The sequence below is a fragment of the Martes martes genome (genome assembly GCF_963455335.1).
Source record: "Martes martes genome assembly, chromosome: 4".
NCBI lineage: Eukaryota > Metazoa > Chordata > Mammalia > Carnivora > Mustelidae > Martes > Martes martes.
This window is the reverse complement of record NC_137891.1, coordinates 179,077,309-179,099,865: the sequence shown is the minus strand read 5'-3', so window position 1 is coordinate 179,099,865 and position 22,557 is coordinate 179,077,309. Positions and strand designations below refer to the sequence as shown.

The window sequence follows — 22,557 nt, the reverse complement described above, 5'->3', positions numbered from 1 at the left end:
CTAGCCCTGTGGTCTCTCCGGCCAAAAGGTTTTTTTGGAGGGCAGGGTCTGTGTCAGACTCCTTCCTGTCCTCACCATACCCAGCACCCGGCATGGCCTGGGTTGGTGCTCACTAAGTGGGTGCAGGATGAACGAAGGAACAGGGTGGCAGGGGGCGGGGAGGGGGAATCAATTGAAAGAGGGGGGATAGAGGAGGGAAGAAGAGTGAATTGGGGGGTACGGCCCTGGGGGGGCATAATGGAGGCAGATAGGAACAGCCCCGTCCCTTTGGAGGAGGGAGAAGGGCCATAGAGAAGGGTGAGAGGGTGTTGTGGGGGCTGCTGGGCTCACTGCTGCGGGTTCCTGACAGTTCCCAAGGGTTGAGGAGCCCTGGGCCCCCGTGTGCCGTTCCCTCCCCTGCCCACCGCCCACCCCATCCTGACTAGCTGCTTTCCTCTCCCTGCAGGAGGTGTCCCCTGGGACCTGGAGAGCCCTCCTGTGTGCCTGACTGTGGGGACAGGACCCATCCGCACCCTGCTGAGCCTGGAGGATGCTGTGTGGGCCAGCTGTGGGCCTCGGGTCACCGTGGTGGATGCCACTAGCTTGCAGACTCAGGTACTGGCCTCACCTTGTGGCTCAAGGCCGCAGGCCTCCAGGCCACCTGCTGGGCGCATCCTTGTGGATGTCCTCCCTGGCGTCTCATGTCCTCCCTGGCGTCGTGCTCAGGCCGAGCTGCGTCTCAGGGATCTGAGTTGTTGAGAAGCACAGTGGGTCCCATGTCGCTGCTGGGCCCTGCCATCCACCCCAGCATGCATCCCTAGGGCTGCCTGGAGGGGAAGAGTCGCAACCACTGGGCTGAGCCGTGATCCGGCCCCTGGCCTGGGTCTCTTGCTGCCTGTGGGGCAGGGGCTGGGAGCCCAGCCTCACACTGTACCCAGGACCCGGCTGTGCCAGGGGGAGGCTGGTGGATGCAGCCATTCTGGAGGCTGGGCTCTTAAATTTCCTTTTCTAGGATTTATTTTATTTACTTATTTGAGAGAGAGAGAAAGAGGGAGGGAGAGGGAATGAGAGCGGGCAGAGGGAGAGAGGGGAATCTTCAAGCAGACTCACCACTGAGCACAGAGCCTGACGCCGGGCTCCATCTCACGACCCCAAGATCTCCTGATCACAACCTGAGCCGAAATCAAGAGTGGGATGCTTAACTGACCGAGCTAGCCCTGGCCTAGCCCTGGGCTCTTTGATCAGTGGGGAGGGGGATGCTGCTGGGTCCTCCTTGCCCTGCTGTGAGCTGAGTGCTGCCTGTGACTTGGCCACCCGATGGGGCCTGGTCTCACGGCTCTGTCCCCGCTCAGCCTGGGCCCGTGCCTGTAACTGACCCACAGCATTGCCCGCCCCGCTTCCCCACACCGCCGGGCCCACCCTGGGCCACAGGCATGGATTCGGGCATGGGCGACCCCCCCCCCCGACTCCGTGGTATTTTGGTGACGGTTGCCTTCATTTGATTTGTGTGGATTGTCAGCTTGGCTTGGGGCCTTGGTAGTCGGGCCCGGAGTAGAGGTCTGGTTATAGGCTCGGGTTCGGAGCAGACAGGCCCCCAGGTGAGCTGCTGTGAGGTCGCGATTACCGTTTGCCCGCCGGCTCATCTCTGTAGATGGGCTGTGAGCGGGCTACATGACAGCTAGGCGAGAACGCCAAGGGAATCCTGCCACTGTAGGATCGCAGACTGAGGGCTGGATCAGGTGGGGAAACTGAGGCCTAGGGAGCTGTGGGCCAGCCCTGGGACCCTGGCTTGAGTCTCCGGATCGCGATGCTCACTTTCCCGTGTTTGTTGGAACCCGAGGGGCAGTCCTGGAGCTGTAGGTGCCCGGCTCTGCGACCCAGAGCGGCCGCTCACCGGCTGGTGACTTGTTAGGTCCCCATTTGTGAACCCCGGTTTCCCTTTGGTGAAAGGGGGCTCCGTGTCGCTTCCTGGGGGTCCTCTCGTGCCCTGAGATAATGCTTGGGCACCGCCGTCCTGGTCAGGGCTGGCGCCGGGACATATTTGATGAGAGACCCCTCCTGGTGCAGGGCACAGAGGAGGAGGGAGTACCGGCTGGCCCATGAGCCGGGGGGTGGGAGACAGTGCTCTGGGCAGAACTGGAGGGTTTAGGCTTTGAGCTGTCATCATCCTTTAGGCAGCAGCCCCCCAAATGCTGTTGAGGACCAGTGACTTCACTGGTGCTGCTGGGCCAGGCTGGCGGGCGGGGGTGGGGGGGGCTCTGGGGGGGGCCCAAGGAGGCCTCAAGAGGAAGAAGGTTGCTGGTCTTCTTTTTCCTAAGGGGAAGCCAGAGTGGGGAGGGGAGCCCTGAGCAGCTATAGCCACAGACCCCCGGCCCCAAGGGCCTCTCACCTCCTCCACCTGCTGAGAGGAAGGAGAGCAGGGAGAGCTGGTTCCCCCAGGGCCTTTGGGGTCCCTGACGCTCCTGGGTCTCAAGCCACTTGGCAGGAGGGAGGACGAGGCCCGTCGGATTCCTTGGTCGACCCCCTGCAGCTCCTCCCCCAGCGTCCCTGCTTTGTCCTTGCATCGGGCCCGGGTGCCTTCCCGGCTTTCTCCGGCTCGTACCCTGTGCGACTTCCAGTTCTTGTGGAGGGGAGCTGCGGTGAGCACTGGGGTCCAGTTGAGGGCAGCTGGGGAAGTGGGGAGGGGTCCCAGTCCTGCGCATGGCAGCCTCCGACCGACGGGAGAGACCCAGGCCTGCCCTGGAGGGCCTCCCATCTGAAGGGGGAGACATGCCTGCCCTTGAGGGCCTCCAGTCTGGTGGAGAGACACAAACTCTATTGTCTGTGTGGGAAGAGTGAGCCCAGAGACACGGAGAAACCAAGAGTGGAGGGAGGATGCGATGGAAACGGGCCGGCCGAGCAGGCCCTCCGAGGGCCCTGTTGGCCAAAGGACGCTCTCAGCGCTGCCAGCAGGGGCAGTGGAGGGAGAAGGAGGAGGCAGCTGGGGACGCTGGGAGGCAGCCTGTGAACCAAGAGGTGTCTCTAAAGAAGACTCGTGTGAGGAAGGTTCCAGAGGACCCAGGAACCACATGGGAGCCAGGGGCTCATGGTCGCTGGGGAGGTGTGGGCCGCAGGACCTGAGCCCTGGTGCAAGCTGGGTCCCCTGTGCTCCCCACCCCAGGGCCCTGAGACTTTCTGGAGGGGGTGGCTTGGGAGGCATCACCCAGGGCCACGGCCCCCATCTCCATCCCGGCCATGCCCCTCTTGGGTTCCCTGGGCACCCCACTCCCTTGGAGGTGTGGTTGGCTGCCGGCTGCTTCAGATGGCCCTGGCTGCATCCTGCCAAGCTCTGAACTCTTGGACAAGGCACGGAGCCCTCCTGGGCCTTAGTGGCACCACCTAGAGAATGCGATGCTGGTAGGACCCCGCAGAGGGTTGAATGAGAACACTTAGGTGCGGAAGGGCTCGTTCACCCAGGACCCGGCACGTGGCATGTGCTCAAGGAGCACTGGTTGTCATTGTAATTACTTGCCTTACTTAACGTCCTTCCTTCTTACCGTATACAGGGCTTCCCTGCAGGTTCAAACTCCCTTTGAGTTGGTGGTGCCGGTGGGTGTGGGGCGGGCGTCCGTGTGGCGGGTCTGCCCTCCTGGCTTTGCTGACAGCTGTCCCAGGAGCCGGAGACAGACGGATGAAGGGCGGGACAGGGACGGGGCTGGGTCTTGGCTCTCCTTCCCCTGCTCCTGCCACTCACCAGCCGCAGTGCAGTCCTGCCCGGCCCCGAAGCTCAGCTCTGGCCCCACTGTCCCTGGGGCCGAGCAGCCACCAGGCTCCAGCTCGAGGCTGCGATGATTTAAGATTAGTTCTGGACCAGCTGCTCTCAAGAAGGGGATCAATATGGCCTTCTACCTGCTTTGCACGCCACAGAGGACATCGGGAGGGCGTTGGGTGCGGGGAGGCAGGACGGAGGAAGGGGTGGCGGGTCGGAGGGAGCACGCGCCCCATCTGCAGCTGGGGAAATTGAAAAGTTTGTGTGCTGCACGGTGTGGGCAGCTCACCCTCAGTACACACCGCGTTCGGCAGGGTAACGAGGTGATCGCCATGCATATTTAATGAGGCTGCACGCCTGCCGCTGCTTGGAAGAGAGGAAGCCTGCCCACCTTAGTGCTGGGGTTCTGGAAACAGCCCCGTCTGGCTGCTGCCTAATGATGCCATCTGTGGGGCCCGGCTCGCGGCTGGCCGGGCCTGGAGGAGCAGGCCGGAGAGCCGGCTGCCGTCCCAGGGCGCAGCATGCATCTTTGCAGAAGGCTTTACTTCAGAGGAAGGGCTTTGCTTATCAGCGGTGACGTGGTTCCTTCTCCCCAGGCCAAAGAAAAGCCTCCGTGGGGATTTGACATGCTCAGAACTAACTGCTCCGTGCTCCGGGCCAAGAGGCCCAGGAGTGTGCCCATGGCTGAAGGCATGCCTAGTGGGGCCCTGGCCCAAATGTGGAGACCTAGGGAGTTAATCTAGGGATTGTGTTAATTCCAAGGAGCTTTCCCTGATTTTTACCACTCCCAGAAAAACATACGAACCAGCATATATGGATAGGGGATGGGTTTTAAGTACTTTACAGGTATTAACTTGTTTCATCTTCAAATCATCCTATGAGATGAGCATTATTATTATCCCCACACTATGGATGAGGAAACAGAGGTACAGAGAGGTTAAGTGGCTTGCCCCAGGTCACACAGCTAGAAGGAGGCAGAGCTGGGAGCTGAACATGGCTGTCTGACTCCCGAGTCTGCTCTCGATCTCGGTGTCGGCTGCCTGGGCAGGCAGAAGGCTGTGTCCTTCAGGCCGCATTTATCCCCTGCAGTCTCTTTCCTACCACGTGGAACTCCTCACAACTCTGATTTGTTTACGCACGTGCCTTCCCCACCAACGCGGCTCCCGGCCAAGAGTTTCGGCCTGTTCATTTTCCTTTCCCCCTCCTGCGTCTGGCTTAACATCGTGGTGCTGAGTCAGTCGTCACGGTGGATGGACAGATGGGTGTCCTGATCCCCAGGCCCTCTGTGTGGGGGTGCTGGAGAGATGGACACGAGTATGACCTGGTCTCAGCTCCTCGGGAGCTCAGAGTCCAGTGTGGGGAGCAGATCCGGGAGGCTCAGGGTCAGCCCAGGGTGAGGAGACTGCGAGGAGGCAAGCCCAGGCCCAGTGGGAACCCAGGGAAGGCACGAGGGCTGTCAGATCCAGCCGGAGGAGGGACAGGAGCAGGAGAGGTTCCTGGAGGTCAGGAACCCTGAGCTGGACTGGGCAGGTGTGTGGCTGTGGGGAGTGCGGGAAGAGAGGAGGCAGGGAAGATGCTCGGAGCAGAGAAGGCACCAGGAGCTGGGTCAGGGTCAGCCCCACAGAGCACAGAGGACGTTTGGAGGGCTCCCTGGGGACAGGCCTCTGCCTGCATCGCTGCCCCCACCAGCTGTCTATTTAGGTCCACTTGGCCCCCCGCAGCCACCCCTGACCTTGCAGAGCCTGCCCCCTGCGGAGCCAATGCCCACAGTGTGTCTCCAGGTTTGACGCTTGCCCACCAACGGCTTGTTCGGCTCCTTGATCCCAGTGGAGCAGCCGCGAGACCTGTTAAATAATAATGTAGCTCGCCAGGGCCTGTGTCAACACCGCATCCTCGTGTTCATTATCTAGATTGGCACCTTCAAAGTCTAATCCAGTCCTACGGAGTTCATTTTAACCGATTGCTGGAGGGGAAGCCAGCTGTGGGATGATTGTCGCATCTTAATTAAAGAATAAACTTATTGGGGACAGGTTGCCTGAAAAGTGCCAGAACACAGGGCAGGTTGTGTCAGTGTTTGCGCACGGGGTGGCCCCTGTCCCGCAGGGCTGTGGCGAGGGTTCATCGGGGCAACCTCTGTCTCATGAGACCCCAGCTCCCCCTGGCTGGCAGAGAAGTCTGTCTGTACCACCTCCCCTCCTCCACACGTGCTGGGTCACACCGCCCCCGCCCCCCCCGCCATGACCGGCCACTGCAACGCTGAGCTCCTTCACAGCCCTGGCCACAGCGGCACGTTGACATTTTGGGGACAGTTACTGGATTAACTACACCGAGGCTGTGTAGGGCAGGACCACGCCTGGTCGGCTCCCAGCGCACCCCAGGTGCTGAGACCAGGCGGATGCGCAGCAGGGGATGCTCAGTGCAGGGCTGTGATGGGCAGTTTCCCTCGGGGGAGTGGGCTCTGGCTGAGGTGGGCGGGGAGGGGAGATCTGGGCAGGGCGTGGGCTGTTAACCTGCTTCAGAGCTCAGCGCAGAGCACAGGGAGGACGCGTCCTGCTTCCCGGAGTGCAAGCGGTCACTAATTCCACCTTGCTCTGCTCCCGCACCTCCTGCTGCCGCCACACCCTCAGCGCCCCGCCGCTGGCCTCCGATACAGGCACTGATGCGGATTGTCATCAGGCATGCCCGAAAAGAAACTTCCCTGGATTCCTGAACACCAGCAGCCCCCAGAAGTCCCCCTGCCTGCCCCCACATAGAGCCGCCTTCCCCACCCTTAATTTTCACGTTTAGTGCCCAAACTTAGTTTGCATGTATTAGCTGTTGTAAATCTATCATAACAGTGTGACGTGGCATGAATAATGCATCGCTGGGCTGTATTAGTTTTCTGTCTTCTATCTTATTTATGACACGAAACTGGTGGGAATTTGCAAAAGCGAAATCTAGGCGCTAGGCTTCTTGGGTAATGGTATGCAAATTGGCGTGAGGGCGGAAAGATTCACCCAGTCCTTGGGGTGCCTGAGCCCCAGCATGTGGGCCACCTGGGCGTGCGGGGCAGGACTCCTGTCACTGCGGGGAGTCCTCCCTGTCCCACAGTTTTGTCTTAATTTTTTGTAAGTGTGTGTGTCATTGCTGCTGTCATCCTATTATGTCTTAAAAATGAAAAGTTGGCAGGTGAAACTTGAGACATTGATTTTCTAAAGGTTGTGGAGACTTCCCAGGAGGTTCAGACAAGGAGTGTTTTCCAGCAGCAGGAAGAATTGAGGTTAGACTTTTCAGAAGACCTTCCTTTCAGGAAGCTTGTGAAGGATAGGGGGTGTGGGGGGTTTGGGGGAACTGCGGGGCCCCCTCCTGGGGGGGTGTCGAGGAGCCAGGCGTGGCTCAGGGCCCTCTCTGATCCAGGGGTCTAGGGGTTGTGAGGAGGGAGGTATGTCGATGGAGGCCCTGGGGGCTGGGACTGCCTAAGGGGCAGGGCTCCAGGCCCCCTGTCTCTGCACCGGGACGAGCTCAGAGCTTTCCTGTATCCCGTATTTGGTCTCCCCCGTCCTGGAACACTTAGGTTGGTAAAGGATTTCATGGTGTAAAAACAAGTGGTATGAAGCTGTCGGCTCAGGGAGCAGGTTCTGTGAAGTCGCAGAGGAGCCAAGGGAAGTCGTGGGGGGAAGGCAGACGGAGGAGGATGTTATGGAGGGACCAGATGGGGGACTGGAGGTGAGGGAGGGGACAGGCGACAGCGACAGGTGGCAGTCCTCGGCCTCGGAGCCCCCCCCCCCCCAGCATCTCTGGCTGTCAGTCTGTCCTTCCATCCATGTAGCTCTCCTATGTCCTACCACTCCTCTGTGGCCACTCTACCCTTTGACCCCTGCTACAGGGGGAGAGGAGGATGGACACCTTAGGAGAAGCTGCCCAGCCCCCTAGAAGCTGGCAAAGATACACAAAGTCATGGATGGACCCCTGAATGCCAGGCCCTGGGCTGAGCCTTCCTACAGGGGAGGCTGGGAGTCTGAGCCCAGGACCAGACCCCGGGTGTCATCACAGATTGGGTGAGATCACATAGGGAGGGGCTTAGACCAGCGTCTGGCACACTCAAACCATTACATGACAGTCATCTCACGCCAGGCAGCCGGACCGGGGGAGGCTCTGCCGGGCTGGAAGCTGTAAGGGGGCAGTCCCGCTGCCGCGTCTGAGTGGGCTCGCGTGGCGGTCAGTGTGGGCTTGGGAGCTGGGCTGGCTGGCTTCGGCCCCTGGCTCCACCACCGTGTGCCTCCGTTTCCACACCTGTAAAATGGGGATAATTATAGAACCACCCCCCCCCCCGTCCCCCCGGCTAAGCAGCTGGATGCATGTGAAGCACAATGTGTCATAGCTGTTTTACAGGGACAGAACTTGGTCAGGAGCACGTGGGGTACCCGGTGGTGGAATGGGATCTCCAGCTCCTCTCACTCAGTCTCGAAGCCTGGGGTCCACCTTTTTGGGCTGGGCTGGCCAGAGGTAAAGGACCAGCTGTCGGCTCCCCTGGATACCTGGGGAGAGGGCAGTGGGGTGAGACAGTGCCAGCCCAAGTCCTGACCCAGAGTAGATGCCCCCAGTGCAGGGGCCTTACCCCTGTGCCTGTGCTCTGCTGTGGTGCAGACATGCCTCCCACTGAGCCCAGGAGCCCAGGAGAGGAGTGACAGTGTGACCGGGCTGGAACCAGGCTTCCTGGAGCAGGTTCAGTGAGAACGGGTATGAGCAGATGCAGGGGGAGAGGATAGCTTGCGTGTGTGAACACATGCGTGTGCACCTGCATGTGTGTGCAAGCGAGAGGGGAAATGGGTCGATTATATTCACATCATTTAGTCCTTGGCTGTAGCTTGAATCCTGCTGACAGCATCCAGTCAGGCTCTGGAGACCGGGGTCAAGCCTGGAATCATTCCCTGATCCCTGTGCTTCCCCTTCCCCTGCCCAGCAGTCTTGGGTGCAGATCTGGGCCTGGAACTGAGATGTGAGATGTGAGCCTTCCTGGCGCCCCTCACACCCTCCGCAGGAGGGCCGCACAGCGACCTTGGCCGAGCCTGCTCACTTCTGCTGCTGTGGCCAAGGGGAGTCCAGAACAGTGGGGATAGGTCATATGTGCTTAGTGACAAGCAGGTGTCGTGTGGGGATTTTTAACTTTTGAGGGGGGCAAGGTGGTTTTCAGGCTCTTTGGAGATGTTGGCAAAAACTGTAGACCATCTTTCTAGAAGAACGTACCAAAGGTGCCAAATATTTCACACTTAATTCCAAAATGGGTTGTTAAAAGTTTGGAACAGGTTGTCCTTCTTGGAGCAGGCAGGGCTGTCCATCTTTCTGTCCCTTTTCAGTTCCCATGTGGCCCTGAGCTGGAAGAGGCCAGCACCAGGTCAGGTCTCTTGTAACCTCTCCCACCCCCCCACCCCCACTTTAGAGCTGATTCAGCTGAGCCCCAGAGACGCTCACTGACTTGCTGGTGAGAGGTGGATGTGGATGTCACATCTGCAGTTCCCCCTCCCAAGAAATGCCCCAGAAGAACCCCACTGCTTCTGGCCCATGATCCCTTGGTGGTGACCAGGTTGGACTTCAAAGGCAGGGTGCGGAGGCAGGGGACGGAGCCCACATAAAGGTTTCTCTGTATGTGACTCGAAGACTGGGTGTGGGCTGTGGCATCCCACCAGGGTGACCATCCGCCCTGGCTTGCTCAGGATGGGGTGTCCGGCTTCTGCCTCCCCCCGCAAACTGGGGCGGCTGGTCACCAGCTGGAATCCTGGCGTTCCCCGCCCCCCCACCCCCGCATTTCCTGCACAGTGACTTTGTGAGTGTCATTCAGCCTCTCTGTTTGTTTCCTCAGCTGCAAAATGTTGATAAGAGTAAGATAGATAAAGAAGGGAAGGGAGTTGTGCTGATTGCCTTAAACCACAGACTGCGCCTGCCCACCTGCCCAAAGCAGCCGCTCGGAGTGGCACCCCCGTGTCTCCACCCCTACCTGTCCCCTGGCTGGCGGAGTGAGCCCGCACTGCGGATCTCTCTTGAAGCCTGCCAGTTCGATGAGGAAGGCAGGTGGTGCCCTCATCCCCGGTGTCTGGGGCATGGCCCGGAGGCAGGGCTGACCAAGGGGCAGGCACGGGCTCTGTGGGCGATCTCTGGGCCAGGCAGCCTACCCGGGTGACCGAGCAGAGAGCAGCACGGAGAGCCCCTGTGTGCCCACCCCGTTCTGCTGCGGCACTGGTAGGAGATGCCTGGGGGGGCGTGTCCCGAGCATGGAGTCCGGGGGTCAGGCCCGCGCCCAGCTCGCCCCTGCCCTGCAGTGCCGCCTGGGCTCAGGGTTTGGCCCCTTTTCTCTCGTAAAGGTCTCGGGCAGGAGGAAATACTGTGGCGTGGGGAGGGCCGGGCACCCAGTAGGTGCCCAGCAGGCCGGAGCCGTGCCAGCCTTCTGCCATTTCTCCGTCAGCCCCCAGCCAGCCCTGAACGCCCCAGTGCTCCTTCCCGGCTCCTTGGCCTCCTCTCAGCTCTAATGACTTTGAGTGCTGAGCGGCTCACCCTGGGAATTTACAGAAACCGAGCACAGAAGCGTCACTTGGAGGCACATAAATATTGTACGATGGAGGCTGGGCTGTGTCAGCACGATTAGGAGCAGCGTCACTCACCTGAAACCCTCGGTGCACGTGCCCGCAGCCGGGTGAGGGGGACAGGTGGGCTGGTGCTGGAACCCCGGTCTCTTCCCAGCTCCCCGACCAGCTCCTCACTGCAGATGGCGTGCACAGAGCCCTGGTGGTGGCCAGCCCTGCCCACGGAGCCTCCCGGGACTCCAGAGGGCAGATTCTCCTCCCGGCCCCATTGACAGGTGAACGAGGAGAGCCAGTCACGGGGTCGGAGTGAGCCAGGAGCCGGGCGTCAGACCCAGGCCCTTCCCTCTGGCTGCTAGCCTTTTTTTTCTTTTTAATTTTTAAATCTTTTAAAAATAAATTTGTCTCCTCCCCCCAACTTTTTATTTAAAGAAATTTCAAACCACAGTAACGTTGAAAGAGTAGTACAATAAACACACCAATATTCTCTACCTAGTTAACCGACTGTTAGCATTCTGCTGTAATCCCCCATATTACATGCATGCTCCCTTCGCTGGCTACACCATTGAAAAGTCGGTGGCAGACATTATTTTTTATTTTTTATTTTTTTAAAAAAGATTTTATTTATTTATTTGACAGACAGAGATCACAAGTAGGCAGAGTCAGGCAGAGAGAGAGGGGGAAGCAGGCTCCCTGCTGAGCAGAGAGCCCGATGCGGGGCTCAATCCCAGGACCCTGAGATCATGACCTGAGCCGAAGGCAGAGGCTTTAACCCACTGAGCCACCCAGGTGCCCCAGTGGCAGACATTATTACTCTTCACTCCTAAGACGGGAAGGGCAGAAGGCTGTCCTGCGTAACTTCTGTACATCATCACACCCAGGAATTCAACGTGGAATTGTGTCCATAGGGTCCAGTGGTGAGGAATGGGAAGCCCTGAGCCCTGAGCCCAGCGGGCGGCACGGTCTGGGCGTCCCTGCTGCCTGCCTCCCTCCCCCAGAAGTACCGGGACCCGTGCTGCCCGCAGGCCGCCTACTCTGCCCTGTGTCCCCCAGGAGGCCCCAACCAGGACTCCCAGGACCTGGCACCAAGAACGGGCTCCTGGCGTGGGGAGGGGTGCTGGGGAGCTGGGAGATCATGCGGTGGGGAGGGGCCGGAGCAGCCTCGCTGCTGCTCACGCATCGTGCCCTTTCCCCCATCCGCGTACCACAGGGCTTGGCAGGTTTGCACAGGCCTCGTGTAAAGCCCTTCAGGCCTGGGGGAAGACTTGTTACGCCCCTGGAGAAATGAGGCTGGGTTTCCACTGCTGACTTCGCTTTTAATTGGATTCTGACAGCAGCACGCCGGCCGCAGCGGCTGCAGACTCCGGTTCCGCTTTCCACGGCCCGAGGCCTCTGGGTTCCAGCGCCGTCTGGCCTTGTCGGAGGCCGGAGGTGCTTCTGAGCCTCCCCCTGGAGCGGGGCGGGCGTCCTGCCGCACAGGGGCGAGCTTGAACATGCCTTCCTGTTGGCGTGCGTGCGTGCATGTGTGCATTTGTGTGCATGTGTGTGCGTGCCGTGTTGGGGGAAAGCCTGCAGACAAATCCTGTCATGTGCCCCCTTCCACCTGCTGCCCCCCTGTTTGTCCGTCTGCTCGTTGATGGCGGGCCCCGTGGGAAGTCAGGTCCGGCCTCAGTGGCTCACCCGTGATGGGGCTTGGTGGCTTCCCTGCTGGCCTTTCCCGGCAAGGCTGGGAGGCGTCCTGTTGCGACCTGGGGCTCTGCCTGGGTCTGGGCCTTCAGGAATGTTGTCTTGAGCGCTGGCTGGTTTGGGGAGATAAGCAGCACCCCGCTCCCTGCAGGGTTTCCTGGAAGGACTAAGGAGAACAAAGCCAGCAGGACCCGGGCTGTGGGCAGCAGGCTTGGGGGCAAAGGCCCAGAGGATGGAGGTTGCTCCCCTCCCCCGGCACCGGGTGGACTGGGCCCAGCTTGTGGAGGCTGGGAGGGGCTTGGCGTCCCTCTAAATCCCAGAGACGCACAGGCTGAGCCTCCAGGGCTGGGCCTTCACTGGGGTGGGGGTGGGGTGCTGAGGAAAGGGGAGCAGAGACCCCTGGCCCCGCCCGCGCCATGTGTGAGTCCCCGGTGTGAGGGAGCGAGTAGCTCCTCGTCCTCTGAATGTGCCACACTTTGTACGAGACCCCCCTCCTCGCCCCTGGGGAGCCCCCACTTTGATGGAGACAACATACCCCCGCCCTTGGTGAACTTCCGGGCGAGAGGGGGCTGCGGCTCCCATCTCAGGGTCCCCCCGGTGGGGGGTGAGCTGTGCCACAGAACCCTGCCTCCCGAGAGCAGCCTGGCACTCGGGGAGGTGTTGCTGGGGCCCTGAGTTTCCTGTCTCCATCAGCCTGTACCCCCCTGCCCCCCGCCAGGTCACATGCAGAGCTCAGCCACCAGGGACCGGCTTGGAAAAGCCATTGTGTTGGCTGTGTCACAGTCACAGTCAGGGCCTGGTTCCCCATGGAGACCCCCCCCCCCCCACCAGCCAGTTCCTTCCCTCTGGGAAACTTCTTGGGGATCTGAGCCGGGGGGAGTCGGGGCCAGCCCTCACTCCCTAAGCCCGCGCAATGCCCACACCTCCAGGCCCCGCCACACCGCTGTCAGAGGGACCATCCTTCAGAGGTAAACCGGCTCATGTCACTTAACCAGCCTAGCCCCTCGGGCACTTAAGTGCTGGTCAGCCTTCCCCGTGGACGGCAGCGGCCTGGGGTGCTCCGGCCCTGCCCGCCTCTCCCCCTCCATCTGTCCCCGGGCCCCGCCCTGACACCTTTCTGTTTCTCACGCGTGCTGTGCCCGTTCCTGCGGGGCCTTCCCACTCCCCCACCCCAGCCCTGCTCCCTGGGACAGAGTGCACCTGTTCTGTTCCTGGCTCCAATCTGTCTGCTCTGCTGTTTCTGTCTCCTTTTTTTTTTTTTTTTAATTCAAGCCCAGAGTCCAAGTGAGAGGCCCTCCACATGACCAGTGCCTGACATCCCATAATTATTTTAATTCTGTAACTTTGCGGTGTACAACGTTACAATTTGACATCTGTCTGCGCTACCAAGCCTGGTTACCATCCTGCAGCACCCAGCTGACCCCTGACCCCTTCCGCCTGCGCCCCCAAACCCCTTCCCCTCTGGTAGGTGCTCATCTGTTCTCTGCATCTGTGAGTTTTTTTTTTTTTTTTATTTTGTTCGTTTGCTTGTTTTGGTTTTTTAGATTCCACATAGGAGTGAACTACTGCGATATTTGTCTTTCTCTGACTTAGTTTGTTTAGCGTATTTCCTTCTAGGTCCATCTGTGTTGCAGAGGGTGAGCGCCATTCTTCTCATGGCTGAGTAGCATTCCATGGTCTCAACACACCACATCTTCTTTATCCGTCCAGCAACCGAAGGACACGTAGGTTGTTACCGTATCGTGGCTATCGTAAACGATACTTCAGTGAGCATAGGGGTGTGCGTATCTGAATTAGCTGTTACCTTCTTTGAATAAACACCCACAAGTGGAGTGGCTGAGTCACAGTGTAGTTCTGTCCTTAGTTTTTTGAGGAACCTCCATGCTGGTTTCCACAGTGGCTGTACCCGTGTGCATTCCCAACAATGGTGCTCGAGAGTCCCCTTGTCTCCACATCCTTGCCAACACTGCTTATTTCTTGTGTTTTTGATGATAGCCATTCTAATAGGTGTGAGATGATAGCTCACTGTGGTTTTGATTTATATTTCCCGGACTAATTGGTGATGTTGAATGTCTACTCAGGTGTCTGTTGGCCATCTAGAGGTCTTCTCTGGAAATATGTCTATTAAGATCCTCTGCGCATTTTAAAAATTGGGTTGTTGGGATTCTTGTTGTTGTTGTTTTTGTTGAGTTGTATGTGTTCTTTATATATTTTGGATACTAACCCCTCTCCTGTTCAGCAGGTTGCCTTTTTGTTTTGATGATGGGTTCCCTTGCTGCGCAGAAACTTGTTAGCCCCACTTGTTTATTTTTACTTTTGTTTCCCTTTCCTTTGGAGTGAGATCCACAAAGATGTCACTAAGACCCATGCTAGGGAGCCTACCTGTTTTCTTCTGGGAATTTTACGGTTTCAGGTCTTACATTCAAGTCTTTCAAACATTTTGAGTTCATTTTTGTGTCTGATACAAAGTAGGGGTCCCGTTTCTTTCTTTTGCATGTGGTTGTCTAGTTTTCCCAGAACCCCGTTTATTGAAGAGACAGTCCTTTCACCTTTGTGTGTCCTCACCTCCTTTGGCATAGATACATTGTCCATATGGGTGTAGGTTTCTTTCTGGGCTCTCAGTTCTGTTCTGTTGACCTGTGTGTTTCCTTTTGTACCAACGCTGTACTGTCTTGATTATAGCTTTGTAGTGTAGTTTGAAATCAGGGAGCACGATACCTCCAGCATTGTTTTACTGTTTCAAGATTGTTTTGACTATTTGGGATCTTTTGTGGTTCTGTACAAATTTTAGAATTATTTGTTGTAGTCCTGCAAAGTGTGCATTTGAACTTTGATAGGGATTGCATTAAATTTGTAGATTGCTTTGGGTAGGAGGGACTTTTTTAAAGATTAATATTTTTATTTATTTGTTTATTTTGAGAGAGAGACAGAGATAGCAAGACAGCGAGTGAGAGCGCGAGTAGGGAGGAGAGGAAGAAGGAGGCTCCACGCTGAGGAGGGAGCCCAACACAGGGCTCGATCCCAGGACTCTGGGATCTTGACTTGAGCCGAAGGCAGACGCTTAACCAACTGAGCCACCCCGGTGCTCCAGATGGACATTTTTATATAATATTCTTCCAATCCATGAGCATAGAATATCTTTCCATCTATTCATGCCTTCTTTAATTTCTTTAATTAATGCCTCATAGTTTTCAGTGTTCAAGTCTCTCACTTTCTTGGCTAAATTTATTCCTAGGTGTTTTATTCTTTTTGATACAATTGTCAATGGGATCGTTTTCTTATTTTCTCTCTCAGATGAATCGTTATTAGTGCACGGAAATGCCGTGAATGTTCTGTATATTGATTTCGTATCTTGCAACTTTACTGAATTCATTTATTAGGTGTAGTGGTTTTCTGGTATATTCTTTTTTTTTTTTAAGATTTTATTTATTTATTTGACAGAGAAAGAGACAGAGAGCACAAGCAGGCAGAGAGGCAGGCAGAGGCAGAGAGAGAAGCAGGCTCCCCACTGAGCAAGGAGCCTGATGCGGGGCTCGATCCCAGGACCCCGGGATCATGACCTGAGCCGAAGGCAGCAGCTTAACCCACTGAGCCACCCAGGCGCCCTTCTGGTATATTCTTTAAGGTTTTCTATTTAGAGTATCATATCCTCTGCAAATAGTGGCAGTTTTACTTCTTTCTTTCTGATTTGGATGCCTTTTATTTCTTTTGTTGCCTAATTGTTGTGACTAGGGCTTCTAGTACTGTGTTGAATAAAAGTGGTGAGAGTGGGCATCCCTGTCTTGTTTCTGTTATTACAGGAAAAGCTTTTAGCTTCTCACGTCTGAGGGTGGTGTTCACTATAGGATTGTCATACATCCTTTATTATGTTGAGGTACATTTCTTCTATACCCACTTTGTTTTGAGAGGTTTTCGACATCACAAACGGATATTGAATTTTGTCAAATGCTTTTTCTGCATCTATTGAGATGATCATATTATCTTTGTCTTTCATTTGGTTAATGTGCTTTATCCCATTAATTGATTGGCAGATGTCGAACATCCTAGTATCCCTGGAGTAAATCCCCCTTGGTCATGGCATATGACCCTTTTAATATATTGTTGGGTTCAGTTTGCTGACATTTGATTGAGGATTTTTACATCTGTGTTCCTGGCCAGTAATTGGTGTCAGGGCTGGTTTGGGCATAGGGGGTGATACAGGCTTTATAAAATATGTTGGAAAACTTCCCCTCCCTTCAATTTTTGGGAGGAGTTTGAGAAAGGCAGGTATTAAATCTTCCTTGAATGTTGGTAGAGTTCACCAGCAAGGCTACCTTGTTTTGGCCTTTTGTTTGCTGGGAGGCTTCTGATTGCTGTTAAAATCTCCTTGCTCCAGTAATCATTCTGTTCAGATTTTCTATTTCTTCAGGATCCAATCTTGGAAGTTTATATGGTTCTAGGAATTTATCCATTCTTTTTTTCTAGGCTAGGAAACCTATTTTCTCCAGGTTGTTCAGGGTGTCAGCACATCATAAGTCCCTGACGATCCCTTGTGTTTCTGTGGTTTGAGCCCCACATCTCCCCTCTCATTTCTGATTTTAGTTATATGAGTCCTCTCTCTTTTTTCCTTGGTTAGTCTGGCTAAGGCTTGTCAATTTGGTTTATTTTTTCCAAAGAAACAGCTCCTGGCCTCATTAATCTTATATACTGTCTTTTTAGTCCCCATTTCACTTATTTCTGTTCCAGTCGAATATGTTCTTCCACTTACTAATTTTGAGGTCTGTTCCCCCCCACCAGTTCCTTTAGATGTAAAGTTATATTGTTTATTTGAGATTTTTTCCTGTTTCTTGAGGTCAGCCTGCATCGCTACAGACTTCTGTCTTAGAACCGCCTCTACTCTCCCCTTCCCCTCTGATTTTGATGTGTTGTATTTTTGTTTTCATTTGTCTCTAGGTATTTGTATTTCTTCTTTGATTCCTTTTTCGACCCATTGGTTTTCTGGTAGCATGTTTTTTAATCTTCCTGTTTTTGTGGTTTTTCTCATTTTCTTCTTGTGATTAATTTGTGGTTTTATACCATTGTGGTTGGAAAAGGTGCTTGATAAAATGTCGGTTCTCTTGAATTTGTGGAGACTTCTTTTGTGCCCCGCCCGAGATCTATCCTGGAGAATGTTCCATGTGCCCTTGAGAAGAATGTGTTTGCTGCCGCTTTTGGGTGGAATGTTCTGTAAATATCCATTGAATCCATCTGGTCTAATGTGTCATTTAAGGCTGATGTTTCCTTATTCTTTGTTGTTGTCTGGATGATCTATCCATTGATGAAAGTGGGGTATTAAAGTCTTCTGCTAGTAGTGCATTGCTGTCAATTTCTCCCTCTAGGTGTGTTAAAATTTGTTTTATATATTTTGGTACTCCCTGTTGGATGCATGTGTATTAGGAAAAGTTACATCTTCTGGATTGACCTCTTCATCATTGTGTCGTTCTCCTGTTTGCCTTCCATTACAGTCTTTGTCCGCAGGTCATCTTGTGTAAATATCGCTACCCCAGCTTTCTTTTTATTTCCATTTGCATTGAATACCCTTTTCTATCCCTTTGCTTTCAGCCTGTAGGTGTTTTCCCTATGTGAACCTTGAGGTTCACATAAAATCTCCTATGACAATAGCAGTCTTTAAACTTTAAACACATTCTAAAGCTTTAACTTTTATTTCTCACCCCTGATGTTTTATATTGTTGATGACACGTTTTACATTTTTTGATTTTGTGCTTCCCTGAACTAATTATTGTGATTTTAGTAATTTTGCCTGTCATGTCTTTTCATCTTTATAGTTGCTTTATAAGTGATTGATTCACTATCTTTGCTATATATTTACCTTTTCCAGTGAGATTTTTACTTTTGTATGTTTTGTACTTGTAATTAGTGCCATTTCTTTGAAGTTAAAAGGAGCGTCCCTTTAACATTTCTGGTCGGACTGGTTTAGTGGTGATGAACTCCTTTAGCTTTTGCTTATCTGGAAAGCTCTTAATCTCTCCTTCAGTTCTAAATGATAACCTTGGTTGGAAGATTTTCCTTTCAGCACTTTAAATGAGTCATGCCCCTCCTTTTTGGCCTGGAAAGTTTCTGCTGAGAAATCTGCTAATAGCCTTGTGGGGTTTCCCTTGTACATAACAAGTTTTTCCCTTGTTCCTTTTTGGATTCTCTCTTTATCCTTAACTTTTACCATCTTAATTACAACATGTCTTGGTGTGGATCCTTTTTGGTTCATCTTGCTTAGAACTCTGGGTTTTTCAGTCCAAGATGGCTGATTCCTTCCTCCAGATTAGGGATGTTTTCAGTCATTATTTCTTCTTTTCTGGAAATTTCTCTCTCTCTTCTCCTTCAGGGGTTCCTGTAACACAAATGTCACTTCACTCGATGTTTTTCCAAAGGTCCCTTCAGATGTCTTTACTTTTCTTAATTCTTTTTTCATTTTGCTGTTCTGTCTGGGTGTTTTTTCATTGCTCTGTTTTCCAGCTCACTGATTTGTTCTGTTTCATCCAGTCTGCCACTGGACTCCACTAGTTTATTTTTCAGTTCAGTTATAACTTCCGTTTGGTATTTTCCTGTATTCTCTGTCTCTTTGTTGATGTTCGTACTGTGTTCACCCATTCTTCTCCCGAATTTAGGGAGCATCTTTATGACCATCACTTTGAACTCTTTATCAGGTGGATTGCTTATCTCTGTTTCATTTAATTCTTTCTTTAAGGTTTTGTCTCGTTTTTAAATTTGTAACATATTCCTCTGTTTCTTCATTTTGCCTTGCTCTGTGTTTATTTCTGTGTATTAGATGATTCACCAACCTCTCCCAGTCTTAAATGAATAGGTTTATATAGGGGTTGACCTATGGGGCCCAGAAGTGCAATCTCCTTGGTCACCAGAGCCAGGTGCTTAAGGGATGTCCCCTTTGTGGGCTGTGTGTGCCCTCCTGTTGTGGGAGGCTGTGGCTGTGGCTCATTGGTGAGTGGGGCTGGCTCCTGGCCTGGCTGGGGGTGTGCCCGTGGCTGCTGGGGTACATTGGTGGAGAGGACTCTCAGTGGAGTGCACTCACTGGCACTCACAGGTTACAGGGAGAATCCAAAATGGTGCCTACCCATACCCATGTTAGTAAGGTGGACTGAGATGCTCCTACCAATGGCTCCAACCTCAGCCCACTGGGAGAGCCCTTGATGTTTTCTGCCACTCTGGCAGACCCTTTAAGGTTGTGAGTAAATGGATTTTCTTTATCCGAGGTGTATGCTTTTTTCAAATTGGTGCTTTTGACTGGCTTCCGGGTTGAATGAGTGTGTACAAGCCCCGTAAGAGTGAGTTTTCTGTTCCCTTCAGTTTTCTAGCATTCCTGGATGTAATCCCCATTGATTTTCAAAACCTGGCATTTGGGGGGCTCGTCTCTCCTAGGCAGGATCTAAGGGTTGGGGTGCCTGAGGTTGGAGCTCGAATTCCTCATTCCTCAGGGGAGTTCTGTACCTTTGCTACCCCTCCCAATAGTGACGGGCCGTGGTGGGGCTTCTCCCTGGGGAGTCTGTGTCTCTGCCTCTCGTCTCATCTTGATGCTGTCCTTTTACCTTTGGTCGTGGAGGCTCTGTTCGTTCAGTTCTCAGGTCCCTTTCAGAGGGAATTATTCTATGAGTGGGCGTAGATTTTCGTGTTCGTGGGAGGAAGGGAGTTCAGGATCTTGTTACTCCGCCATCCTGAACCCAATTCCCTGCTGTTTCTTGGTTTATGGTTTACCAATTTTTGGACATTATGTTGTGCATCCCTGCTGGAAAAGGTTAGGATTTGACTCCCACTACCCACCTCCCTTTCCTGATCGTTCTGTTTGTTGCACTGGTAACTCTTGATAATGTACATAAGCTGGCCCGTCCTATTGCACTGACTTTCAGCTGACTCTCCCTTGTGTCATGGGGGTGTGGTAGAGCCTGGTACATCAACTCCTGAGAGCTGGCCGTGTACATTATCGCTTTCCTAGCTCCTTGTGCAGTGGTGTCCTGTGGGGAGCTGGCGATGGGCCACCTTAGAAGTATTTACACCACAGGAATCAGCCAACATGACAAACCAGGATTCCCTACTCGTTGTTAAATACTTGTCATCAGCACACCGCTGCCGGGCCCCTGACGGTCCCTTCTGGCCCTGAACCTGGTACAGGCTGAGGCTGAATTAGCTTTCCCCACCCCTCTCCCCCGAGGCTCAGCCAGCAGGCCCAGCCCAGCGACAACACCCTTCTCTCTGTGTCCCAGCAAAGCTTCGAGGCGCACCAGGATGAGACCGTGAGTGTGACGCACATGGTGAAGGCGGGCAGTGGCGTCTGGATGGCCTTCTCCTCTGGCTCCTCCATCCGCCTCTTCCACACCGAGACGCTGGAGCATCTGCAGGAGATCAACATCGCCACCCGGACTACCTTCCTCCTGCCGGGTGAGTCTGCTGCTGGGCCTCCAGCCCTGCTGTCCTGGGTCCGGCCAGGGGAGGAGCTGACCTTCGTGGAGCACCTGCCGTGGCCGGGCAGAGCTGCATCCCGGCCAGCCCGGGTTGTTAACCCTCATGGCCATGTCTGGCCAGCTGTGAAAACTGGGCCTCCAAGAGAGGAGGCAGTGAGGCCGGGATTCGAACTCAGGGCTGTCTTTCCCAGACCTCTCTTGCTGTCATCACTCTTCTGTCTCCCTTCTCGCGGGTAGTGAGGTTCCGAGCTCAACAGACTCTCCCAATTCGGGCTGCTGCTGAAAAGTCATACTGGGTGGGAAACCAGGCCCCTCCACACCTGCCACTTCTCAGGCCGTCCAGAATCCCAGTTCTATCTCATGTCATGCACAGACTGTAAAGTAGGGGGGAAGAGAGAAGGCTGACCAGAGGTCTCTTTCTTTAGGGGTTTTTCTAAGAAAGGCAACTGTCTTGGTTTGCTGGCTGGGGTTTGGAGGCAGGAGCAGAGTGAAGGGCATGGATGTCATCCCCTTGGGGCCTTGCTTCCTCCTGCTGAGCCGTTGGTGATACTCAGTGGAGAAGAGGGAGATTGGAGCCCACCTAACACTCTGCTACTCCCTGCGTCGGCCCAAGGCCCCCGTGGAATCGGCTCCAGGCAACCCCCTTGCCATCTGCTGCCCAAGATGCTGCCCAGGGCCCGCTGGCTGCGCCGGAGGGAGCCAGGCCAGACACCTGCTCAGGGCCCCTTCCCACCCCAGCCGGCTTTAGCGCTTGGCCCTGCTTCCACCAGACAGACTGGTTTGCGAGGATACAGAGGCTGTGTCCTGTCCAAGCTGGGCCGGGTTCAGCAGCTGGGAGAGCTGAGGGGCCCTGGGGCGAGGACATGGGGCTGGCCTGGCAGGTGGGGAGCTAATCGTTACAAGGACTCAGCAGATGGGCCACGTGGAGGCCAGGGTGACCACGTGCTGAGCTGGGGGTCTGATCTCCCCATCCTATGAGGCCGGGCCGAGGGCAGGCATATTAGCCAGAACCTAAGGGGCTGTGGGGGCCTCTGTCTTACCAGAGGCCTGGTCCCTGACTCCAGCTAGGGGGCCCAGAGATCACCCTGGATCCTGCTTCCTCCCGGCCAGTCACAGTAGTGGTTCCCGAGTCTGGACTGGTGGTGATGGGGCCGGGCGGTTGCTAAGCCCAAGATCACTGGTGGCAGTGACCGAGCGTGATGGCCGCCTGCCGCGCACCCTGGCCCAGCCCTGCACGGAGCCGGGCCCAAGGGTCTCAGATATGGGGTCTCACTTCACGGTAACCCACGGAGCGGGGATGGTCCCCATTGTACACACGTGGAAGCTGTGGTTTGCTCAGCAGGAAGACGTGGCTTGTTGGTGGTCCTGCGGCGGGCCAGAGGCAGGGCTGGGAGGCCCCTGAGAGTCCCACCGTGGGGAACAGGGGAGAGATGGTTTCAGAGGTGGCCAGAGTCCCGTCTGGGCCACTGTAGGGCTCGGGCGGCTCTCACTGCCCCCAGGAGCCTGTGGTCCTTCTGTGGGACCAGAGGTGGTTCCTGGCGCCAGATAAATGCCTTTAGGCGTGGGAAGACGCCTTGCCCAGGCTTGTGGCAGGCGCATGAGGAGAATAAATGCGCTTTCTGGGATGTGCTGTGTGGGCTCGGTGCGACCTGGGTTAAGGCTCTTGTCCTGCTCTTTCCTTTTTCCTTCCTAACCGGCCTTTCTTCCTTCCCTCCCCTGTTCCATCTTCCTTCAGTTTCATTGTATTTCACAGTATTTAGCCATTATACAAGGTAAATCCATTTTAACTACAATAAAGATTTCTTTATATCACAAAACTATCTCCATTTACGCTGATAGCTAAATTATTTCAGGCTAGCAGAACAACAAAAAAAGTGGGCCTTTTAAATCTCTGCGGGGCAGGGGAGGGGAGAGAGAGGATCCATTTGTTGTACAGTCGGAGGTCGTCGGTGGGACTGGTGGGGAGACCCGGCTGCGGGTCCACGATCGCAGGCCCTCCGCACAGCTGTGGCTTTACTGTGTCAGCTTCAAATGCATCTGCTTGTCCACTGGCTTACTTGTCCTTGGCTGTTCTCCTTTAAGAAGGAAGGGCATCCGCTGTCCTCATGACTATGTCTGAGACAGGGAAATGGAGACCTGGGAG

The 22,557-nt window shown here is 54.8% G+C and overlaps 1 protein-coding gene across 4 annotated transcripts in view; it reads left to right on the top strand.

Moving 5' to 3' along the window:
- The window catches only part of ARHGEF10L (Rho guanine nucleotide exchange factor 10 like), a gene marked incomplete at its 5' end in the record, with an annotated part of 139,073 nt that overhangs the window by 109,496 nt on the left and 7,020 nt on the right, over positions 1-22,557 (top strand). For all 4 annotated transcript variants that reach the window (XM_080802028.1, XM_080802026.1, XM_080802027.1 and 1 more), the window contains 2 exons: positions 446-594; positions 20,217-20,391. In XM_080802028.1, coding sequence (XP_080658154.1) covers positions 446-594; positions 20,217-20,391 — 324 coding nt within the window. The remainder of the gene's footprint in view (positions 1-445; positions 595-20,216; positions 20,392-22,557) is intronic.